The 21,878-nt window shown below is 47.3% G+C and overlaps 1 protein-coding gene across 1 annotated transcript in view; it reads left to right on the top strand.

Annotated features, from left to right (window-relative positions):
• The window catches only part of LOC310784874 (major histocompatibility complex class I-related gene protein-like), a gene marked incomplete at both ends in the record, with an annotated part of 86,277 nt that overhangs the window by 48,221 nt on the left and 16,178 nt on the right, over positions 1-21,878 (top strand). Inside the window, one exon of the mRNA XM_083645910.1 lies at positions 21,335-21,640. Within this exon, the coding sequence (XP_083502036.1) occupies positions 21,335-21,640 (306 nt within the window). The remainder of the gene's footprint in view (positions 1-21,334; positions 21,641-21,878) is intronic.

Here is a 21,878-nt window from a genome sequence, read left to right as displayed (position 1 = left end):
AATATTGTGTGATATTACTATGTAAACAATGAACACGCAAAAAGAACGATGAGACTCTTTTCTATCATCAGCAAAAACAGGTTTATTGATATCATTTTCCGTTCTTTAGTTATCAGCCGGAGAAGATAGCTTGATTTAACAAAAAAGAGCAGTTTTTTTCTAGAAGCTGAGATAATGGCCCTTTTGTGAAATTAAACATTTCAAACACATCACTGACTCTGAAGCTAATTTTCTGATGTAGTCACACCTCAAAAATAATTTCCTTCAATAAAACAGTGAAGGCCAGGGAATTTTGTTTGGCAGAATAATATTTTTAGCTGCAACCAGCAGCGCTGGCCCCTGCGTGCGCTGCTGGTTGCAGCTTCTTGCTGATCTTGATTTGCTGCTGGTGGGCATCGGATATTCTGGCTTGCGTTTGCCAACCCTGTCCTGCTGCCTGGGTCTGTCTGGGTCAGTGTTGTGTGCTGCTCTGCGTGGAGAGCACTGTCGCCACCTAAGAGTTCTGTAAAATAGGTTATAGACCTCCAATAGCTACAATAGTTGTACAGGAAATGCGGAAGGCTTTGATCAACGTCCCACCGTCAAAAAACGCATTGGACGTCGAAAGACGTCCGTGGCACTCTACGTCACTATTTAATTGGACGTCGAAAGACGTCCATGGCACTCAATGAGTTAAGACTATTTTTAACATTATTACTAGATTTGAATAGGAATAATGGCACACTTGACTATTATATGTCCATAGATTGTCCTTGTGAGCTGTGAGCCTAAACAACCAGATAGTGGGAGCCTCCTTCTCGGGTGGTAAGCGAACATACGGCCTTGTCCAATGTCACTATCTTGCAGCTTTTTAGGTGAAGGGTGAACTGTGGGGGGTTAGCTCCTCGTTTCCACCGGCCCCTTCAACGGGGAGAATTTCTCATACACCATCAGGCAGTCTGGGGGTCCGAAAGAAAAAATGATGGATAATTTGATTACCCGAGAGGAAAGTATAATCCAAATCTTTCCCTCGGAGCTCGTCTCTTCAACTTAAAACACTTCAGTCCCGTCTTATTGCACCGTCTCCAAGATCTCATCCAGTTTTTTGATCACGTCTGCAAGCACACCATCCACCTTTGATATGCGTTCTGTGATTGCATTAGTCTGATAGTTCATGCGGTCTGTGATCGCATTAGACTGAGAGTTCACAACACGGGCCAGCTCGTTTATCATGTTCATGAGAATGGCTATCTTTGGGCTTTCATTTTTCCCCATTGTCATGCAAATTTTGCGATAGACGACTGCGATGCCAACACCAATCAGCAAATGTCCAGCTATCATGAATGCGAATTGGTAAACATCTTCGACGTCCTCAACGGTCAAAATGGCAAGGCATAAAGTCTGCCATTTCTTCCATCCATCCATCACGTACCCGGCCGAAAACGTTCCGTCTGGGCACTTTGGCTCCCCTGGACCAGCATTTTTAGTGGAGATAATTTTGTCAATTGCGTTGAGAGACCAGCTAATTAATTCCATAATTCCTCAGGGTTTATGAAGAGACAGCGGAAAGGAGAAGATTTTTTGCAGGGAGCAGGCTCTGGGAAGTCAGGAAAGCTGGAGAGGGAGGAGAGGGAGGAGATTGCGTCCGCTCGGTCCAAGGGCGAGAGTAGGACGCAATTTTGCGTCCTAAGCAATTTTGTGCCTGCGTCCCGGAGGCAAGATGCGCGCATGCGCTGTACAGCGGAAGCGTTGTGTTCATGTGTTCAACAAGGAAGTAACTCGGTTTGGATTTGCTCCGAAAATGACGTTTCACGTAACTACCCAGCAAACATTTTCACGTATAACGACTGTCTGCTGCACGTCAAACCACTACATCTAGTCAGGGTCTAAAAATGTATCCATAATGGAAATCGTATCGACGTAATTCGTCTACTTCCCCACAACCTTGAAATATGCCGCTCCCACAACGGCTATATTCAGATATTCAGATACAAAACTGCACAGTATGCATGCAGCAACGTTGAATATAGCCTACTGTGTGTCCAGATTCAACGATTTTTGCTACATCAACGCGTTCAGACGGAGGAGGCTCAGACATACACACACACACACTCATGGACCCTAAGGACTCATAGGCCAATCACACATGGTCACGCACGCACTCCCCCAGCACCACCCCGTCCTCCACCATCCCCCACCACGTCCGACCGTCTCTATCAGCCCTGCAGCCCCCCCCCCCTTTTTCCTTTCTAACCCAGCCGTCAGTATTGGAGTAGTTTCGGACTGTAATCCCTGTACTTTTTTCAACAAATGGATTGTACCTGTATAATATTGAAGTGTGCCTTGTTACTCGTTCAAAACAATAATAATGTTTCATGTTTCATGTTGCAAATCTGAGTATATTTAGAAACCATTACTGCCGGCTGCATGTATGTATGTATGTATTGTTTGTGTGTAATTGTATTGTATGTAGGTATGTCCACGTATGTCCTGTTTGTTTTGGGGACTACGGATGGAAATTAGCCTCGTGCCATGTGCAACGTGTTCGAGCCTCGTGCTCGAGTCTCGTGCTAAATCCGGCAATTTTTACACTCTGATTATGTTCTTTGTGTCCATTAATTTTGCACTGTCCCGTCTAAATAAACAAATCAAATGTCAAATGACATCGAAAGAAAAAAAAATATGACCGGGTCGGCGCCCGCTTCGCAGTCCTGTGTCTTAACCATTACGCTACGGATTTAGTTACAAATAATACGGATTTGGTCATATATAGAGATACTTAAAGGTCCCATACTGTGAAAATCGCTTTTAATTGGGTTTTGTGGTTTGTATAAACTTGGGGGTGTCTGTACAAGTCTGTAAAAGTATGAAATCACTTCCTACAGTCATTCCTCTCCCTCCCCTGCCACAAGATGGAGCCACAGGAGAGGCGAATTAGAGTTCCAGAATTTGCAAGGATTTTCTACGTCACATGTCGCCAATCAATCAAAAATTCACAGGGCACGCCCAGAGCCCGCCCTCTCTCTCAAATGATTGTGACCTCAACCCAGCTTGTTGTGAACGTGACTGCCAGCCTACAGTAGTACATGTCGGCCATGTCGTCAAAAAAGAAGTGCATTGTACCAGGTTGTATTCAGATGCGTTTCAGGCCATTTGGAGTCGATTGGCACTATGCTTGAAAGTAGTTTTTTGGCAACATTTACTTAGGAAAAGTAGGAAAAAACGCCAACATTATTATTATTATTTTTTGGCTCCAAATTACACCAAACTTAAACCGAAGCATCATCACCTAGTTTCATGCAGTTTCATCCATTTTCCTAGGAGTTATGAGCATTTGTTGTTGGGTTAGTATTATCTGTTGTCGGCAACATCAGATGATCATAACTCCTAGGAAAATGGATGAAACTGCATGAAACTTTGTGCCTGAATCCCTCTCATGGCATAGATGCTTCAGTTTAAGTTTGGTGTAATTTGGAGCAAAAATAAATTTTGGCCGTTTTTTGGCCGTATCTCGGGAACGCAAGCAGCTACAGACACGGGACTGACGCCATTCGAAAGCCCGTCAAATTTTACAGCTGACTCTGAATCAGTTTCCACTGCTGCCATTTGGTGAAATTTAATCTGCACTGCACTGTACAGTGCTCTACCCAGATTGACAGATCAGGCGGCCAATCAGAGCGGGGCACCTCATCGGCCAATCAGCGGCGCCTCTGTGGCCAAACCTGCATATTTAATGAGCACAGAGCTAGAATGGCTAGAAATGCAAAAAAAAAAAAAAAATTGTCTCCAAATCCCAAACAGTATGCATGACCTTATTTTAAAGACCCCTGACAAATGTTTAAAACAGCAGAAAACTACACAATATGGGACCTTTAACTCATTGAGTGCCAAGGACGAGTATGTTCGTCAATTGGTTTAGTAACGTAGAGTGCCAAGGATGAGTATGTTCGTCAATTGCGTTTTTTGACGGTGGGACGTGCCTCAAAGCCAGATCCATCTCCTGTGAAAGTATGGTGGCTGTTGAATGTGTAAAAGCTATTTTAGGGACCCATTAGGTGGCGACAGTGCTCTCCAGATTAGAGAAAGGCGAGGAAAAAAGAGAGAAGAAGTAATGGGGAAACGGAAATCGCATCGATATGCATGAAGCATAACGTTAGCTGTGCCTGTGAACAGCAGTCATCTGCTGCCACAATTGAGCCCCTCCGTGTCCGCTTCGATAGCCCCTCCATATGATTTAGTTGCCGACACCAGCGTCTTTCTGAAAAGTTACATTATTCTCAGCTGGGAGCCGGCGACAGGCTGTGAAAAAGCACTTTTCAGTGCAGAGCAAACGCAGAGCAAACGCACTCGCAGCAGAGCCCCAGAGACACTCCCACGGAGGAGGAGGAGGAGGGGGGTGGGGCACGCAGGGCACTACAGCATACAACCATTGACAGTAAACACAGACCCAGGCAGCAGCAGGCTCGATGCACAGAGACAGGCAAACATGCTAGAATAGGCAATCTGATGCCCACCAGCAGTAAATCAAGACCAGCAAGAAGGTGTAGGGTCTGCGCACGCACGGGCCAGCGCTGCTGGTTGCAGCTAAAAAATATTATTTGGCCAAACAAAATTCCTTTGTTTTCACTCTTTTATTGAAGGAAATTATTTTTGAGGTGTCATTACATCAGAAAATATTAGCTTCAGAGTCAATGATGTGCTTGAAATGCTTCCTTTCACAAAGGCTGAATATCTCAGATTCTAAATTGAAACGTGTATTTTTGCTCAAAACAACCTATCTTCTCCGGCTCATAACTAAAGAACGAAAAATGGTATCAATAAACTTTTTTTTGCAGATGATAGAAGAGAGTCTCATCGTTCTTTGTGCGTGTTCGGTGTTTACATAGTAATATCACACAATATTCTGTGGGCCTCGAGAAATCACTGAAAACGCTCTGAAACTCTGGCACTGGGAGCGTCCGTTCTCCAAAAGTGGCTGGCACTCAATGAGTTAACATTGAGAACTTGGCATTTTGACATGACGGTCCCTAATGGAAGTTGCATTGCTAGGCTAGCTGCCTCGCTGATTTCAACCAGCGATGAGACAGGTATATTTATATCATTTACGATAATGTAACCAACGTGACTTGACCACTTTAGCAGACAGCATAGCACATCCAAAACCCACAACACTGAGTTACGGCAAGAGAAATGGGACAATACACCACAGGATTCAGGAAGTTTGTGATAAATACAAGCCCATAGCAAGAGACACTTGCACTTATGACATAAACGTGTTTTCATATTAAAAAAGAAAAGGGCGTTCAATAAAAGTCGTCATTGCACATGGAGTTCATGTCACACTGTGACTATCTGATCACACAGCAGGTAGGGCCTAAATTGTCAATCAAATGTCATTTTATTCAACAAAAACACAAAAGACACCTACATGTGGTGTTTTCAAAGCAATATGAGATCAATATTTTTTGTTTTGAAGTGACAGTCTAAACGTTACTTTGGAGGAACGTGGAGAGAACGTCAGACTTAGATGGTAGATGCCAAACCACAATTCTATCGTCTGGTGACGTCGCGGTCAAGACGATGTTTGCTGGGTATGGATTATTATTTCATCACGTGGTGAGTACTCGATGTCACAACATGTACATAGAGCTTTCTGGAGCTGTGTTTTGTTGACTTTGAACGGTGATATCGATATTGATACTATTGCACCCAGAGGGTGCAGTTTCTCCAATAGCAAAACTTGGAAAAGTTGCTGAATGGGGCTTTAATTAGTCGTTTCGCTCATATAGGCTATAATAGACACATTTAAAAATATTTGTTTCTTTAATAGGGTAGGGATGTGTGAGATTTTATTTCAATAGCCTATACCAGAACTGTCCACTCGGGTTAAGCTATTGTTGCATGGTGCAATGGTGCAGGGAGAGAGGTTACTGTATACTATCAATGGTTAGTTACTGTATGGCTTATACTGGCCGGTGTTGTGTCAGAAAGTGATTTGCTGCCAGAAAGTGATTTCGATCCGCGGGACCACACGCAACAGCTCGGCCCACCTTATCCGGGGAGACCCCCCTTCAGGACACCGGGACACTAGCTGAACACAAAGCACCCCTCCCCGCGCTACACACAGACTCCCGCCCCACCAGACCCTCGCTCCCCTGGTAATCCAATTCAAAACGCAAATCACTTTTTCGCACAAAACCATGACAAACAAATTCTCATTGTTAAATCAAGGTGTTTTTTTTCTGCAGTGTAGGTTAGTTGAAAATCAACGTGGCATTCCGAGGAGAGAAGAGTGTGTGCAGGCGCGAGTGGAGAGTGACATCCATGCTGTGCGTAAATGGATCCAAGAAAGGATTTCCTGCACTGCACGGAGATGTGGAGACTGTCTGCGCTCAGGTGTACGTCTGCGTTTGCGCTAAGACCAGTTATTTCCTGGCGTTAAAATTGAGAGCACCCAAGGCGATTTCTTTCTAACACATTGCGCTGCAACACCTATTTTGGAACGGGCAACTCCCAAACCTCTCTTTGCGCTCGGCACATACCGACGGTATCTTCCCCATAGCGCTAAAAGACACTTGCGCTAGACACATGATAGGCTAGAGGCCCACCGACACGCTTGGGCCACGCCTACACCTGTGTCATCACAGCGCAAAACTGGACGGTGGAGGCAGACCATAGCTTAGACGCTGGGAAGATAGCAATAAGAGGCGCGCAAAGGCAGCGCAAACGATAGCACCGTACAACGATAGGGCCCTAAGAGACACTCGTTCTCTCCCACTAGCAACCATGTTTTTCTATTTTGGTGAACGAGTCGAATGTAATCAGGAAGTAAACTGATCTTGTGCTGATCTCTTCACACCGGTGTCTGTCAGAGCAAACGTCTCACAGGAGGAGGGCGAACGCACCGGTTGGATAAATGGACAACAAAGCGAGTACAGAGGTCACATTTCTGGCATCTAACACTCATGATGCTTCAGTTGAGTCCTCCAAGCACGTTAAATGGAGTTATTGAGATAACTGAGGTTCAGGAACATGAGACCACACCATTGTCACTCATCACCACGTAAACGTAATCACCTGTACCTCCTCCAATCCATTCACCTGGGCTCAATCAACCCAATCTACTGTAGCCTATATATAACGCCACAATCCCACCAAACCCTGTTTGCATCAGATGTAACAACTGATCGCTAAGCAAAAAACAAAACAAAAAACATTTGAAACGAACAACGACGAACAACAAATTAGATCCACAGCCACCGAAAGCAGAATTACCGTAAATTCCGGACTATAAGGCGCACCGGTGTATAAGCCGCACCTTCAAAGTTGACTATTTTTTTCTTATATAAGCCGCACCGGACTATAAGCCGCGGGTGTTTTAATGTTTTTTTTTTTTTTTTTTTTTTTTTTTTAATTGTGTTTTAATGTTTAATTACCATATGTAATGCTCCCATTTATTAACATTTCAACAAAACAACATAACACAACACCACCTGTGTTGTTATTTACAGTGCACACAGTGTCATACAGTGTCATACAGTGTCATACAGTGTGGTGAAAAGAGGGCAAGAGAGGAAATTAAAACAGAAGTGGATTTATAGTTAGAAAGAGTGCTAAAAAAGAGATTTTTTTTTTTTTTTTTTTTTTTTTTGGAAAAAATCCATAGATAAGCCGCACCGTTATATAAGCCGCAGGGGCCAAAAAAGGCCAAAAAACGGGAAAAAAGTGCGGCTTATAGTCCGGAATTTACGGTAGTTTAGCAAAAGAAGCTCACCATGGCAGCAGAGCAGGGCGAAGGGGAGTTTTACCTCCTAGCGTCCGACGAGGACCTCTTCGGCAGCCCCACCACGGTGACGGAGTCTCCGATGTCCTGCGCATCCCTGGCGCCGGGGCAGATTCCACGGCGAGCCGCCACCCCCTCCGCTTCCACCAGCTCCGCGATGTCTCCCACTCCAACATCACGGGAGTCCCGGGGCCGAAACAGGGTGGTCAGGCGAGCAGCGCCGTACAGATGAGCGCGGGCACGGTCACCCCCGTCCTCTCCACCAACACACCGGGGTCCGAAGATGAGAGGCGGCCGCCACGAGAGGCGTCGTGCCGGCCCACCACCCGACCGCGGCGCGCCAGCTGGCCCTTCTTTCCAAGCTGGCCACCGCTCAGGAGGCACGACCGCCAGCCTACCATCACGGCTCAGCCGCCGATCAGCGACCTCCCCCGATGGCCCGTCCCCCCAGCCTCGACAACACCACTCCGCTGGCCCGTCACACCAGCCTCGACACCGCTCCGCTGGCCCGTCCCCCCAGCCTCGACAACACCACTCCGCTGGCCCGTCACACCAGCCTCGACAACACCACTCCGCTGGCCCGTCACACCAGCCTCGACACCGCTCCGCTGGCCCGTCCCCCCAGCCTCAACACCGCTCCGCTGGCCCGTCCCCCCAGCCTCAACACCGCTCCGCCGGCGCCTCGTCACAGGCCGGTTCTCCCCGCCAACAAACCATTTCCAGCAGGACTGTTGTACGCCTCCAACAGGCACTCCGCGTACATTGTGTAGAATTATTATGCTTATTATTATTACTATGCTAAGGAAGGTAGGTGACCATAATTCATTTCAATGTCCGCTCTCGAAATCGCTGTCCGTTCTCAAGAGCTATTCAGTTGGTTCATGAAATCGCTGGGCTGCGTGCCCTCCAGTGTTGCTCCTGGCCAATCCCGGCGCCACAGGGCGTGGTTATTGCTTATCCTATGTGGGGTTAGAAATCACGCCTCCGCGACAGAGGGATCCCATACATCCGGTCCGACAACAAATCAACCCTCTACCGGCGTTTGACTTCCGGTTTGGTGCCACCGGCAAACGTTCCGACACCCAACCAAGCACAACGTTCCCACCTTCCCAGTGACGTCACCGCCCACCACACTGCTGCTGCTTCCGTGAGCCAGGTTGTATCAGCACCCATTCCCACTGCAAATCCCTCTGCCAATACAGCCAACATCATATTAAACTTTCTGTCTTCCCTGAATTCTCAACAGGGTGAAGACCCACTAGCAACCCAGGCACATGCATCCCTTCGTCCCCCCCTCCTCATCCTCTTCCTTCTGCCCATGACACCGGAGCCCTGCTAGCTCCGCCTGCCATCGCGGCTCCGTACCCCCCCCCCCCCCCCCCCAGCATTCGCCCCCCCTCGCCCGGCCACCACGGCCCCCAACATCATCATCAACTCGGTTCCTCCTGTTCTTACCCCTTTCGACACCCTCCCCCCCCCCCCCCCCCCCCCAACCCCCCCCCATCACCCCAATGCATATCAGGTTTTGTCAGCTCTGCTCTCCACCTTCCCACAGCTAGAGCAATCACTAGTCACCCAAGCACACACATCCCTTCGTCCCCCCCTCCTCTCCCATCCTCTTCCTTCTGCCCACGACACCGGAGCCCTGCTAGCTCCACATGCCATCGCGGCTCCGTACCCTCGACCCCCCCCCCCCCAGCATTCGCCCCCCCCCCCGCCCGGCCATCACGGCCCCCAACATCATCATCGACTCGTTTCCTCCTGTTCTAACCCCTTTCGACACCCTCCCCCCCCCTCCCCCAACCCTCTTTCCCCCCCCCCAACCCTCCCCCATCACCCCAATGTATTCAATAACATGTCTGTCCCTCCTTCCCTCCTCGCACCCGCCCAGCCGTCCGCTGGGCCCGTCCCAGCCACACCCTACACCCTAGCCACCGCCATTCCGGCCATTCAGCCCCAGCAGGCAACGCCTTCCCCGGTCTCCTCCGCACTCAGGCAGCAAATCTTGTCAGGTGCTTATACAGACCTCGCCACACTCCTCCAACCCTCCACAGCCGACACCACCCACCCTCGGGAACTGTTCACAGCTTTCGGCCTATCACAACTCAAGCCTCCCAAGCCTTCCCGCTCCAGGGAGCTAAACTCCATCGAATTTGCATTTTCTTTCTCCCTGTTCCGAGACACCATCTGCACAGTGTACCCCGAGCGCAGGGCCGAACTAGACGCCTACCTCTCCACCATCTTGGATTTGGCCTTGCGTTTCGGGGGAACAGCGTTCTACACATATTAGTCGGGGGCCCCGGGGATTTTTTGGTTCAGATTCTCGCAAATTCGCCAAATTTGGCACAGATGTTGTCCACACCGTACTTAATCATTTTAAGATGGGTGCCAAGATTGGCGCCCCATGGTACTGCCATATTGCGCAATCCAATATGGCTGCCACCCGAAAAAAAACGGAAAGTCATAGAATCATAAATGATACCACTTTTTAGGGGGTTTCTGGGTCGTAGAATCTGATTCTGGTGTTATTTTAATGATTTGAGGTCAAGATTACCCCTCAAGGTCAAGTTTACTCATCAAAGTTAGTATATAAAGGTAATATTGGGGTAAAATCCAGTATTTCTGGTGCGCCATGCCAGATGCTACCCCCAAAAAGTTATTTTTTTCCATTATAAGTTGTAGTTGTATATGTATCAATGTTTCACAACTCAAAACAGTAGATTGTTTATTATAAACAACAAACTAATACAAGTCCAACTTCAACAACAGTAAACAACAGTAGGGGACAATGTAATCAAAATAGTTACTCCGTAAAACTTGCTAAAATCAAAAAGTTAGATCACAATGTTGTCTTTCACATTCTTTGTGTCTCCATCCCTTGCGGAGTTACTGGCTGTCATCTTCATTATTAAGGCACCCACCTTCGCATTTGCAGAGGATTGTGCATCGGACACCGATACGGTGGCATTTGCACCTTCCCATGCATCCCTTGAGGCAGCCACAGCGCACAAGAAGGTCACATGCTGCTGATGCATCACTAAGAGTGGTCCACAGTGGTTGCCATGTGCCAGTGCCATCTTTGTGCCAGCCCCACTCACTGAAGTCAGGAATTTCCTGCTGGACCGAGGTTGCCTGATTCCAGTAGAAACTTGCCTGCAGTAGCGCTCGCTTGACATGCTGGAACAGTGCAGCTTGGGTAGGTGGGAGGTTTTCCAGTGATCTACTTCCAGTGGTGAAGAGGCAATGTCTGGCCTCATTGACACCAGCTGCACCACACCCCTTGCTGTACATGAGCACGACAAATCGTTCAATGTTCTGCATATGCACAGACTCAAGACTGAAGAGGTCAGGGGTGTTTGTGAGAGCAACTAGTGTGTTGGTGAGGTCTGGTATGCTTCTCCAGGCTGCCCAAGCTGTCTTCTTGCCACATCCAAGAAACTGGGAAGTTGTGTCACACCCTGTTAAGCTGTGGAAGAGGGGTAGTGCCAATGACTTTGATGGACCGAGATCAGAGTAGATGGTATGGACTGGTATGTCACGATATTTTCGACCAGTACCGAAACCCACCCAGACCCACACAGACATCGCTGTCTACGGTGCGAACAAAGGCTGTTGTATGACCCTGCTCTGCTGCATGTGCCAGATGCAGGAGGATCCTGGTGTCTGCCTCAGAATGGTTGCACTTCTGTAGTTTTGTGACATCACAAGGCATGTTGGAGAGCACAGTCTCAAAGCGGGTAGTCAGAAGGAGCTTTCCACGCATGTCATTCTTTGAGATCTGTGTGCTGATGAATGAGAAGAGCTCCTTTTTGTTGTCCTCGTTTTTTAGGAAGCCACTCCATTCATGCTTAGGGATTGGAGTGCTACCATCACCGACTTTTGTCCGTGAACCATTCCCACGCCGTTTCTGTGTAAGATATTTTAGGTTATTTTCCTCTGGGTAGTTGTCCCATACAGCATCAACTTGACCTTGAGGGGTAATCTTGACCTCAAATCATTTAAATAACACCAGAATCAGATTTTACGGCCCAGAAAACCCCTAAAAAGTGGTATCATTTATGATTCTAGGCCTTTTTGTTTTTTTCGGGTGGCAGCCATATTGGATTGCGCAATATGGCAGTACCATGGGGCGCCAATCTTGGCACCCATCTTAAAATGATTAAGTACGGTATGGACAACATCTGTGCCAAATTTGGCGAATTTGCGAGAATCTGAACCAAACGGTCCTTTTTTTTCCCCGGGGCCCCCAACTATATCACATCCTCTTCGCTTCCCAGGCAGCAGGCCGGCTGCAACAGTTTAACCAGGGAACTTACTGGGGCACACTTGACGCAGAGCTGTACTGCAGGGTCTTTGCGGCACGCAGTGCCATCAACTGCATCTTGTGCGGGGCACCCTCCCACCCAGCCACCATCTGCGTCGCCGCCACCACACTACCTCGTCCCACGGCCCCTCCCGCTCCCACCCCCTCAGTCTTCTCACGGCTCGACAACGCCCCTCCTCCCTCCATCACTCCCAAACCACTCATGCAGAGCCAAGGCCCGACTTCACGGGTTGGATCAGACAAACAGGGGCGGCCCATCTTGTACCAAGGAGGCCGCATGATATGCAATAACTTCAATAGCCAAGGTAGCTACATAGCAGGGTGCCGCTTCCTGCACACATGCTCATACTGCGGCGGCGCCCACTCAAGACCTACCTGCCCCCACAGTCCAACTACACATGCAGCATGACTAGACCACCACCTCAGCACCCCGGTCAACATCACAGCACTCACACACGCCTAAGGAACCATCCCGACCCACAGTTCGTTCACTTCCTCACCCACGGTTTCACTTTTGGTTTTCACCCGGGCATCATGGCCTCTCCCACCACATCATTCACCTGCCATAACCTCCAGTCAGCCCTCACCGAGCCAAACACGGTAGACAGGCTCTTGGCCAAGGAGGTGGCTGACAAATTCATGATCGGCCCATTCCCAGCCCCTCCCTTCATCACATACCGCATCAGCCCCATAGGAATCGCAACACGAAAATACTCGACCTCTCCTCCCCCCACAACTCATCCACTCCTAGCATTAACAGCCTCGTTGGCCGCCGGAGATGTCCCTCCTCACACCTAGCCTGGGTAAACCCATCCCCCACGTGACCTGCTCTCAGACCTGTTCTCAGTCACTATGGTCTGGTCCCCCGCCTGTGCTAAACGATTTCCTGCGGTTGTTGGGCCCCCCCCGATAGACCGCTCCATTACGCAACCTTCATCCAACCAGCTTTGTGCACAGAGCACATGCGCAGTGCAGCAGATGGCGTCATCGCTCTGCGACCTTTGTTGTTAGCAAGCGAGCTAACTACACTTTCATTCACTAGGCTACTGCTAGCGACCACAATAGCAGTGCGATGGCTACCACCAATGTGAACGATTTTTGCAGGTTGTGTAAGAGAAACCTTCGTTCTAAAGGCAAGTTGGGCAGCTGCAAACCACTCGAGAAGGGGGTATTTCTACGCCTGGAGAGGGTTGGTGTGAAACTACACCAACAGGATAGCAAATCATGTCGGATTTGCCAGAGTCTGACTGAGGTATGTACTTGTAACCTAATGTATTAGTGCAGAACGATTAATCTACACTTCCCCCGTGCACTCCCGCAAATAAGTAATGTTATGCGCAGCCAGTTTATCAGATAATTTCGCCGTAAAATGTGTCCAGGTGATGAGAAGCCCCAGCTGTACAAGCTGTCCTTTGTATGGTCGCTGCCCGTCCGCTCAGACCCGATTTCGATATAGCGTTTGGTGATCTTTTGATCAACAGACCTCATAACTCTCACTTGAAAATTAGATCTTGATCTCAATGTGATTTTACCTGATTAAATAAAGGTTATATAACGGGGATCTATACTGTTACGTGTGTTTACCAACATCATTAAAATATCATAAATGTATCGCTGTTTTAATCAATGGCTACGTTGCTAGCTAGCTAGCTAGCCGTAGACCAGCTATGAACCCGTTTGGATGCTCACTGCCCGTCCACTAAAACACGATTTCTGATCAACAGACCCCATAACGGGGATCTATACTGTTACATGTGTCTACTAACATCATTAAAAGATCATAAATGTAACGCTGTTCCTGGTACTTTAGTTTTAATCTAAGGCTACGTTGCTAGCTAGCTAGCCTGCCTGCCTTGGCAAAACAACACACACACACTACACTCTCTGTCTAGTCACTATAGCCTGGATGACGTTAGCTAATGCTACCCAGCCTTACATTGGCATAGCTGCATTTAGCTTGTGGTATTATGTAGGCTACAGTAATATTGTATAGCTGGCTAGACAGACAAGTTTATCTGGAATCAGTGTGACAAGATCCCTGCTGCTAGCTTGTCTGCCTTTCTGTGTCAGAGTATCTAGCTACAGCGTCAGAGTATCTAGTTCGATAACGCTAGGTGTTATTTTGATCAACAGACCTCAACCTCAACAGCTGTCTCTCCTTCTCTCTCTGGATAGACTCCTGTCATGATCTGTTTATTTTATCACAACTTGCAATGTAAGTACTGACGTCCTCTCTGTTTATTCTTTCAGGTATTAATTCGATACCCTTCCAAACAGACCAGGGTGCCATGCCCCACATCAGCCGCAGGTATTGTGGAGAAGGGCAACTGGTCAGCTGCTGCCAACCTGATGAGGAAACAGGCGTGCTTGTATGCTGGACACTGAATGCCAGTCTGCAGACTTCATCCTCCGGCGCTGTTCGCCTCAGGACTTGAAGGCCTAACGTTGTACCATGGACTGTATACATTCTGTGCTAATGCTAGCATGCTAACATCCTTTTCACACACACACACTGAATATACCGAAATGCTAGATTTGATCATGGACTTAACGCTAATGTTAATCAAAAACGGCCGCAGTCATAACGGTAAGGTGTGTTTGACCTAATTGAAATATTAACGTTAATGCCCTCACAATGCTCACATTTCAGCGTGGTTACAGATAAACCTATTTAACGCTAGCTAGCTACAGTCGATTTTTGGAGGCATTAATGTGAATGTCATGACCTAGTGACCGTAGTATTATACTGTATATTATACATAATCCAGATGTAACCTAGCTATAGCTAGACGTTAAGAGGTTAGCGTGAATGCGACTGAGACCTGACATTACTGAAGTGAATACAAGTGACCTATATTTTTCAATCCTGTCTTTGAATAAAAGTTGTACATTGTGTTATACTTGAAAACCATGTCTTTGCTCCCTTATTTGTGTTCACAATTACAACAAATCTGTATGGTTTATCTGTTGGCATTAAACCGTGGTATTTCCTTGGGTGATATTCCATATTTGTCATTAAACCTAGCTGTTCACATCTGCATTTTCTACAAATTGAGCTAAATTTGCAATATAACAATACACATGATAATTACAGTTAACGTTACAGCATTTAATAAGGTTAATTTTCGTGTACCCGATGCCAGGATATTTTGTCACTTTGTTTTCATCAAGTTCTCTGGACTTATATACACAAGCTCACAGCGTCCTAACAGGTTAACGTTATAATCTCAGGAGAGATTAGGCTTCATTCTGTGATGCGTTTGTTATGGTTTGTTGTTGTTCACTTCCTCCCAGCATGCATTGTGCTACTGTATTTCGCTACTAAATAGCAACCAAATGAGCCGAAATAGATATGAAGGTAGATCTCAATTTTGTGTAATGGTAACACAACCTGCAATTGTATAACATTTCAATATTGGACCAAATAAAACATCGAAATGAAAACAGCACCCTATGTGAAACATAGATGTAATCCTGGGTGTATATATAGCCTACCCCTCGTCGATTTAACGTGATTTAGGTAAGTGACAGCGTAACGCGCTTCTACTGGCATCCCGATGCCAGGATATTTTGTCACTTTGTTTTCATCAAGTTCTCTGGACTTATATACACAAGCTCACAGCGTCCTAACAGGTTAACGTTATAATCTCAGGAGAGATTAGGCTTCATTCTGTGATGCGTTTGTTATGGTTTGTTGTTGTTCACTTCCTCCCAGCATGCATTGTGCTACTGTATTTCGCTACTAAATAGCAACCAAATGAGCCGAAATAGATATGAAGGTAGATCTCAATTTTGTGTAATGGTAACACAACCTGCAATTGTATAACATTTCAATATTGGACCAAATAAAACATCGAAATGAAAACAGCACCCTATGTGAAACATAGATGTAATCCTGGGTGTATATATACCCCTCGTCGATTTAACGTGATTTAGGTAAGTGACAGCGTAACGCGCTTCTACTGGCATCTCCTACTGTGATGTCCGCTCCAATAAATTGGCTCTACTTCACATTTTAGTTTTACAATAAAAACACATTTATGCAATGACTTTACATAATGTAGGCTATATTTATGTGCATCATCCTACCTGCAGCAGGAGAGAGAAAACTTTATAATAGCCTATTACTGTATAGCCTGGATGACGTTAGCTAATGCTGGCTAGACAGACGAGTGTATCTGGAATCAGTGTGACAAGATCCCTGCTGCTAGCTTGTCTGCCTTTCTGTGTCAGAGTATCTAGCTACAGTAGCCTATCTGCCTCCTATTGTGTCTTATTATTGTAACGTTTGAATCAGCGTTTCATAACTATAATAGCCTAATGTTACTGTAGCCTGGATGACGTTAGCTAATGCTACCCAGCCTTCCAGCGTTTATCTTCCATAATGCATTAAATCATAATCACAATGCTATGAAGACATTAGCTGATCGCCACAGAGCTGCACAGACAAGTTTATCAGATAATTTCGCCGTAAAATGTGTCCAGGTGATCAGCTCTGAAGCCGGCTTGTATGGTCCGCTAAAATCCGATTTCGATATAGGTGTTATTTTGATCAACAGACCTAGCATCACATTATTCAGTTTAGGATCCTTATGTGGAAACATTTTGAGAACCACTGTTTTGAAGTACTATTATTATAGCTGTTTTCATTCTCACATGACAATACAACAGAATAGAGTATCAAACAAAAACATTTTTATTCGGTTCCACCATGATTCCCACATTAACATTAACAGCTGTTTTCATTTCCTCAACGTAGTTGCATAGCCATATAGCTAGTAGCTAGCTCGGGAGCTATGCTTTAGAGAGGCCAAATGCTAACGGCTACCAGTGCTTAAGCCGCAGCAGCTGTTACACGTCATTGACAAAGACGCACTCTCTGATTGGCCGATCACGGCAGGACTGATGTTGGCAGTCACGCCGTCACTCATTGGCTGCGGGTCTGCGCGGGTCTTTCAATCGCCCCAGAAATCGTTGTGAATGGCCCGGAGTCTAGACGCTAGTGACTGGGAACTGAGAGGGCAGGTCATGTGGGGGCTGGGTTTACCTAGGCTACCTCACACCATCCTCCGCACTCCTGGAACAGTACCCCATCATTATCGCAGCTATTTTATGGGGGCACGAATGGTCAACAAAGGTCATACTCATTCACACAGAAACCCCAGCGCAGTCGACATCATCAACAAAGGACGCTCATAAGCACTGGACATAATGAAATTCATCCGCAGACTCACCCTGGTTCCTGCACAACACCAGTTCATCATCCGAGCCGCCCACATTCCCGGTCACTGCAATTCCATCGCTGACTCACTCTCTCGTTTCTCGTTCCAGAAATTCAGATCCTTGGCACCCGACTCAGACCCGCACCGGACACCGATCCCTCCGTTTTCGACCACCATCTTCCCCTGAATCCTCCGCTCCTCCACCTGGTTGCCGCCACACAACAATTCATCCTGAACAGCCTAGCCCCCAAAACCTTGTCCTCATACTACTCTGGCTGGTGCTCCTTCAAAGCATTCCATAACGTCCATCACCTCCCTTTCCCGTCCGTCAATACCATCTCCGTCACCAGCTTCATCACTTACGCTCACACAGTTCTCAGGATCAGAACATCCACCATCCAAGTTTATCTCAGCGGCATAAACTTTTTCATCAAACTACTCACCGGAGCACCTGCAGCCTCCATCTCTCACCCCCACATCACCATGCTCATCAAAGGCCTCCGAAAGGCCGAGCCTCGACTTCCTCCCAAACGCCTTCCCCTGACAACCGACCTCCTCACCAGATGTATCCTCACTCTCCGTGCAGGGTACTCGACTCCCGCCATCGACTCCACCCTTGAAGCCATGTTTTTCCTGGCCTTCTTCGGCTTCCTCCGCTGCACAGAGTTTACCACCAACTCCTCCAAGTACAACCCCCTACAGCACGCCAGTCTGTCCGACATCTCCATCCACTCACCCGACACCCTGAGGTACAACCTAAAAAGGAGCAAGACCGACCAAGTCGGCCTCTCTCACCCTGTGTTTCTTTTCCGCCTGAATTCATTCCTCAGTCCCTACGAACCCATCATCAACTACGTCAACGGAAGATTAGCAAAACACTCCTCTCCCCACGATCCTCTGTTCACAACTGAATCGGGCCGAGTCGCCACACGGTTCTGGTTCCACCATCACCTCCGCCACGTCCTGCTAAAATCAGGAATCTCTCCAGATCTGTTTTCCGGCCATTCATTCCGCATCGGCGCAGCAACAACGGCATCCAGACAAGGCCTCCCGGACCACACCGTCAGAATCCTGGGCCGCTGGTCTTCCCAAGCCTATCACATGTACATCCACAACAACCTCGAAGACGTCCGAAGAGCCCATGCGCACATGGCCATCTGAAGTACTTTTGGGGGGGCCGATGGAGCCGGGACTCCATCCCTGTGAAGCCGCGCTCCACACGTAAGAGGCGCTTCACCGGAGACGTTACCCCCACTCTGAGTCTCAACCCCCCCCGGGTTCCTGACTACGTCGAACATCATCAACATCACCCGCACCCCGACCCCATTACGACTTGCACCCAAACACTCAAACTACAATAAATTAATTTTGTTTCGAACTATGGTGTGGTCTGTGTTAGTGAAATGGAGTTATTGAGATAACTGAGGTTCAGGAACATGAGACCACACCATTGTCACTCATCACCACGTAAACGTAATCACCTGTACCTCCTCCAATCCATTCACCTGGGCTCAATCAACCCAATCTACTGTAGCCTATATATAACGCCACAATCCCACCAAACCCTGTTTGCATCAGATGTAACAACCCTCCCGCCCAACCCTATTTTACTCCATTACGGGCAGCACGTGCCGAGTTGCATGTTCTCCCCGTGCTGCGTGGGTTTTCCCCGGGTACTCCGGTTTCCTCCCACAACAATTCTAAAACATGTTAGCTAGGGCTGCTGTAGGCATCTGCATAACCTTGCATCTCTATCCTCTGCCCACAGGAACCACGGGGGGGCCGATGGAGCCGGGACTCCATCCCTGTGAAGCCGCGCTCCACACGTAAGAGGCGCTTCACCGGAGACGTTACCCCCACTCTGAGTCTCAACTTCCCCCGGGTTCCTGACTACGTCGAACATCATCAACATCACCCGCACCCCGACCCCATTACGACTTGCACCCAAACACTCAAACACTCCAATGCATCAAACTCCTTTGTGTATAATCACGTAGGTTAACTTACACATCATGTCCACTCCACCTCCAAATCATGTCTCATCACTCGAGCTAAGTTATCCTGTCACTCTCTTAACCCTGCAGACATTTCCAGCAAACAGCAAAATAAATACATCTTTACTAACAGAGCGACAAACAACCACCGTGGTCCACCTGTCCTCGACTGTCTCCCTCCATGTTTTGCTAGCCAGCACCAAGGAGAAGCCTGCATTTAAATCAAACCTTCACTGATAGTTAGCCTACAGATACTGTAGGCTATCTATCAGACATACGTACATATGTACATATGTCTGATATGTACGTATGTACATATGTACATGTACATACGTACATTTACAATAAAACAAATAAACAGCCGTAAATGGAAAACACTCCCATTTTGTATTTTTTACTTACAAAGTGAAGAAATTTATTTTTGCTTTTATCTCAGGTAAAAATGGTCAGGACAGAAAACTTATTTCGCTCGGAGTGTTTAACAGGGACTACCTTGTGATGACGTCACCGGAAATTCTGGACTACAATCGTAACAAGAGAAAAGGTCCAGGTTGCACCGCCCCTCTGATGCGTTCGTCCCGGTTCTCTACTATACGTTCAAAAAGCTGAATAAAGACGACATTATAACTCAAATGACAATAATTCAACAAGCAAACAAACAACAACAGTCAATAAGACAAAAGAAAAAGATCTGGTCGTGTTTCATGATGTCCCTGAAGTTGTGGCAAGAAGCTAAATGTTTACTATTTAGCTGCCAATATGCAGCAGCAGCAGTTTGGTTTTTCTCCTAACAGGTATTTGAGTTTGTCCCTTTCTGATTGTCTTTCAAATGATTGATATTTGTGTAGAATTTTGTGGAAGAATAATGCTCTCTTCTGCACATTTGTTAGAGTGCAGTAAAAAGTGTGTCTCTGTCTCCACTGTCTTCTGTGAGCACCGTGGACACAGCCTGTCCTCCCTGGAAAGCCAGGTCTGTCTGTGACGACTGGTCTTTAGGGCCAGGCTGTGTCACTGACTCAGTACCTAGTGTTACAGACGGTCTGCTCAGTTTGATCAATAAACAAAGCTCGTCTAGGCATATTTAACTAGCACCAGGGGGCACCAGTGAGGCTGATTCCATAATATGTGAAAGAACAAGAATAACAAGGCTGTTATCAACTGAAGGACGTTGCTCACCTGGCTTGGTGTCTTGGGAGAGCCCAGGTGATACATCTCCATCTTTCAGACAGCTCAGTTGATGTGGTTGTGTGAAGGCTCAGTGAAGATAATCCTCAAGAGTTCACGTACACAGAGACAGGACCAAACAAAAAGGCTCAACAGAACTATGTTAGGTTATCACACACTGTTGCGCCCATGACCACCATTAAGGTAAGGGCACGGAGAGTGAGCCCCTGCCCACGTTACCATGGGCCTACAGTATATGGCCCAACTACGGAAGCCTACATGGACAAAGACTTCTGTATCACAAGCTGACGTCACCCCCTTTGATAAACAGCCAATACATATGAAACATACATATCTATCATACATAACATATACATCATATCACGGTGGTCAGATATTCTGCTACTGTCTACTGTCAGTTTAGGGCCAAATTAGACTCCATTTTACTTTGAGTTTCTGTGGTGTCTTTCCAATAAGTGCTGTATTGTTCTTTTTGTCTTGTTATAATTTGATTGGGTCAGATAGTCTGTGTGCTGTCCTGAGACTCTAGGGTTGTCTGAGGTTGAGGAGCTGAGTCTCGCTAATATTTGGCCTTTTCTGTCACTATCCCCATTTCTGTCTGTATCAATCTCACTCTACATTTCTCTCTCTCCTCTCCTCTCCCCTCTTTCTCCTCTCTTTTTCTCTCCCTCTAACTCCATCTCTTCCTCTCGCCCCATCTCTCCCTCTTCCCAACATCACTCTTTCTGTTTCACTCTCTCCCCTTCTCTACCTCTCTCTCTCTCTTCTGTCTCACCTCTCCCTCTCATACTTGTTCCCTCCCTCACTCCCTCACTCCCTCCTTGCACCCCCCTCTCTCTCTCTCCAGAGCTTCCCTCGGTGTCTCTCCTCCAGAAGTCTCCCTCCTCTCCAGTCACCTGCCACGCTACAGGTTTCTACCCTGACAGAGCCATGTTGTTCTGGAGGAGAGATGGAGAGAAGCTTCAGGACCTCATGGACCAGGGAGAGATCCTCCCCAACCACGATGGAACCTTCCAGACAAGCATTCAGCTGAACGTTTTATCAGTCAAACCTGAAGACTGGGGGAAGTACGAGTGTGTGTTTCAGCTCTCTGGTGTCAAGGAGGACATCATCACCAAACTGGACCCAGCAGTGATCAAGACCAACAACCAAGGTAAGACTGGGATCACAGCAGACAGGGCCGTAGCCAGGGTTCCGAAATAGGGGAGGTCCAGCAAGGGGAGGCGGATTCGGCGGCGCCCGTCAGGGCGCCGCCGAAAAAAAATGTAGGTTTTTCCCCCCCTTTTTAAGCCATATTTAGAGTAATATATCATTTTAAATCAACATTAGGATTATACTGTTGTGATGTCATTATTCAGCGTTTGAAGCTCAATTTGGGCCGTTTGAAGCCC

The sequence above is a fragment of the Poromitra crassiceps genome (genome assembly GCF_964638095.1).
Source record: "Poromitra crassiceps genome assembly, chromosome: 11".
NCBI classification, from domain to species: Eukaryota; Metazoa; Chordata; class Actinopteri; order Beryciformes; family Melamphaidae; genus Poromitra; species Poromitra crassiceps.
This window is presented reverse-complemented; position numbering and strand designations above follow the sequence as displayed.